At 35.2% G+C, this 4,067-nt stretch overlaps 1 protein-coding gene across 1 annotated transcript; it reads right to left on the bottom strand.

Annotated features, from left to right (window-relative positions):
• Positions 1-7: 7 nt before the first annotated feature.
• On the bottom strand, positions 8-3,721 carry LOC124895240 (DNA polymerase epsilon catalytic subunit A-like; the record flags this gene model as incomplete). The annotated part of the gene is given in 8 exon segments (XM_047405687.1): positions 8-200; positions 746-829; positions 1,659-1,781; positions 2,341-2,475; positions 2,558-2,644; positions 2,956-3,173; positions 3,272-3,360; positions 3,561-3,721. Coding segments are annotated over 8 exon segments (1,090 nt in total), but the record flags the coding sequence as incomplete, so codon positions are not given.
• Between the last annotated feature and the right edge of the window lie 346 nt (positions 3,722-4,067).

Genomic DNA, 4,067 nt, shown 5'->3' with positions numbered 1-4,067 from the left:
CCAGAACGAAAAAAGGAGCTTCCACAGACACCTACCTGGACCATAAGAAGCATTTCACACAACGTTCCACTTCCTTTGCGCAAGACTTCATCTGGAGGCATGGGTATTATGGTTGCAAGGGAGAAAATGAAGGGATGAACATAAGTCATATACAAGTAGTAAGTTGAAACAGCATCTGAAACAGAATACGAAGCCATCATCTGCAAAATCATTTAAACACACGAGTTAGGTTATCGAGACTGTATTTCCTATGGTGAATAAATGAAAAGACGACAAATGCATTCCACTTTTTCTATGGGTTTCTCCTTTACCAGAGTAGCACTCATACACAAAAATTAGAAACCAAAATAACATTTGTACTCACCATGAAGAACAATTCAGCAAATCACAGTTGTTAGAGGGGAAAATATAATACTCCTGATATCCCAATTAATGTGCGCGATTCTGATTTCAAGGGTCAAGCTTCTTAATGACTTGCAAACTAAAGCTACACAAGTCTAGGATCCTCTAAGGTCACTCGTAGTCATATGACATTAAATGATGATTGTGAAATCTTAGCTAATAGAAAGCTATAAACATAATTTTTTCATCATAAAATTGTCAACTTGGAGTTCAGATCTATGCAAGTGGCTTCCCTTTGGATCAAAAGAAAAAGTTATCAATCATGTCTAACACTTCTAGAGAAAAATATCAGCTTCGAAATTCATGGTGTACTTACTAAGATACCAATTTAAACAACACATACCTGTGGTTTTTCCTTAGCAAAGCGAACCATATCCTCAGGATTAACTTCTAGAGGATCATAACCCAACTTGGCCTTCGTAACAGCCTGAATAGGAGAGGAATATGGCAATAGTCACGTCAGGTATCACAGTGAAGAGTCCGATATAATTGCAGATAGAAAGTTCTGTCAAAATAGGTCTGAATTAAGAAGCCAAAGAATTGAGAAGTGGAATAACTTCATTTACGACAAATGAAAAATCTCTTGAACCAACTTATCTGGTCATAATTCTTAAACATGAGGGGTACTCATTCACTTCTCATTTTTTTACTACCTTAATAGAGCCATAATCATTCACTTTCTTTCTTTATATTCTTAGGTTGATCATGCGAGGTATACTAGTTTCTTTGGAACTCTATATTTTCAAATCTTTTTTTCTCTCTCAAAAGAATGTGCAACAGGTACCTATCAAATTCTGACGAATCTCAACAGAGTGATAAGCTTTTCTATGAGGAAAAAGAACTCTAAAATTATCCACCCAAAAATAATTAGGATCTGAAATTGTGGTTTTGATCTACACACCGCATGGGAACTCCAAGAAGCAAAAATAAAAAATCTGTAATCTGATTGTAAAGGAAACTACCGCCATCCAGTGCAATAAATATCTTTTACATGCACATAAGTTTCAATCATAGCTAATCTGCTAAGGGGGCACAGAAAGAAGAGAAGACACTTTCAACAGAAAACATTAAATATCTATATTACATAATCAACTGGAAACATTAATAAAAGCTAAGAGCTAGTGTGAATGTCACACTGTGAAGACAAGAAAGATCCTACTAGGATACATGCAGGCTTCAGCAAAAGGTTAAAATCAGGCAAAACAAGAATACTCAACCATAAGCAATAAGAAAAGAAAAGAGGTTACGAGTTACACCTTCAGACCTTGGCTTCCTTGAGGAAGATAACTATCACGTTTGACCCAAGCAAAACAGTCCAGATGGCAAGCAAATTTAGCACGACATTCCCCTTGATTCTTGTCACAGGAAAACCCAAGTTCCTGTAGCTCAAAAGAGATGCAGAGTGAAAAATTAAAAAGTGTGTGTAACATGGGTTTCTTGCAGAAATGAGAAATTACAAAAACATGAAACAAAGAAAAAGAAGGTGATACTAGTTTCAAAAATGATAGTTTTACAAATTATTCTTGAGATTGCAACACAATAGAAACAGGCAACCTTTATGAAACTATATGCTTATAGGAATTACACCAATGCTGCAAGATTTTAAGTGAAGAATCAAAAACAAAATATTTTGGGCAGTATACTGAGCCAAAAGGACCTTACCAAACGCATTAGAAAGAAATAATTGTATATTTTTGTCTCAAGACACAGAGAAATTGCAATATTGTGAAGTTGGAAATGAACAGAAGGCAGAGCTAGATAATTAATTGGGTGCATCAGGAAAATTTTCTTAGACTTTTTAACAATCGTATTATTTGGACATTATCAGGAAAAAAGTGGGCAAAGTAGCATTGCTCTGGACAACCATCCATAAGATGCTGAATAGTAAACTACTTGAGATTCTAACATAAAACACCCTATCATTAACGAGCTACTTACATCCTTCAGACTCAAACCATAATGAGCTGCTCTTGTCTCCACAAATGGCCAATCAAAGAAGTCACCGTTATATGTTACATAGATACCGGGCTTCACCACTTGCATGTGTGCAAACCAATGTCTAAGGAGTCCTTCCTGCAACAAAATAATATTGTAGAAGAGTGAACGTCTCAATCAGGAAGAAATACAGCATACAAAATTGCAGAAAAAGCAGTACCTCATTTTTTACATTTGTCACTTTAAAATGCCCTTCATATTCTGGTTTTGGGGTATACTCTATATCCTCAATATCTTCTGCAACACACTGGAAATTCAGAACAAAAAGTCTGTTAATGTATCAGAGAAAACTGGCTATAATTGCATAAAATAATAATTAATTTACTTCTTGAAGAAAATTAAATATGGATCTTTGTTTATAGATGCGTTGCTAAAGACTTGGCTTCAAGGAGGAGTCTCACTAACAATAACAAGCTACATAATCTATGCTAAGACCTTAAATGGGCAAACACAGTGAAGATCATGAAGCCTATCACTAATTTATCAAATTTTTATAAAGATAGGAGATCAGATTAGAAAGTAACTGTAAAAAACACAAATGCAATACAGAATAAGAACCTCTCTGTTAATGATGAGATAGCCATGGCCATCAACCATGTATGAGATCATCATTACGGAATCATATTCGGCATCAGGAAATTTAAGAGGAAGCTTTGTAGTTTCAATATCAAATGCGCAAACATGAACTTCAGCTCGCTGCAAGAGATCAGTCCTCTTCTCCAACATAACACCAGAGCTAGATACACTGACATCGTACCACTGACCACATCTAACATCTAATAAATGTGAATTTCAACGTTAAGATCAGAGCACATAAACAATCAATCCCAAAATTTAGAGACTTCAGAAAAAATAACATTGGAAAGGACATCACCAATGTCAATGGAAAAGCGAACATGGTAGGGGACATCATATTCACGTAGATCAGTGATATAATCTATAAAATCTTGACTTCGCTGCTTGCTGCATGTCAGAAAACAATCACCTCAAGATTGACATACCCCACAATGAATCTTAAATGAAAAGATTGGTATAAATTGATAAGGTAATTAAACAATGTCAAAAATAACCAATGATTATCTAAAACATATGTTAACTTCATTAAGTACTTAATGGATGGACGCTTATGGTTATTGATATTATTTCAAAATATCAGGGACTACCTTTTCCCCGTCAGTATAGATTCATATGCTTCTATAGTATCAAACTTTGATTGATTTCTCTCAACAATGTGTGTTAGATCACGCTTCACATCCATCAATTGTTGAACAGTGTCAAATGATATCTTTAAATATGATCTGTGTAGGCCAGACAGGTGGTTTTTCTGAAAAAATACGAAATAAATATCAGAAAGAGATCTTGGTGGCATAAAAAATAGATAGAATAGGTATGAACCAGCAGTGAGACAACATGACTAAATCATATTCTCAACTAATTAGCGTCACCTATATAGATCTTGTTCTTTCATTGTGCCCTACCTTTCAGTAAGTGCCCATAGGTCCTATGAGAATGTAGGTCTTTCGGTGTGATTCCACACCATTTGATTTTAGGTCCAAACCCCCTTGTAATCTCTCTACAATATGGTCTCAACCCTCTAATGATGCATATGGGGCTTGACACATGAATCATCTCAAGTGACATTCTTCCATTTTATCAGTGAAGCTTCAAAA

Source organism: Capsicum annuum, unplaced genomic scaffold, assembly GCF_002878395.1.
Source record: "Capsicum annuum cultivar UCD-10X-F1 unplaced genomic scaffold, UCD10Xv1.1 ctg80804, whole genome shotgun sequence".
Lineage (NCBI taxonomy): Eukaryota > Viridiplantae > Streptophyta > Magnoliopsida > Solanales > Solanaceae > Capsicum > Capsicum annuum.
Note: the sequence above shows the minus strand (reverse complement) of the source record. Positions and strands in the feature narration are given on the sequence as shown.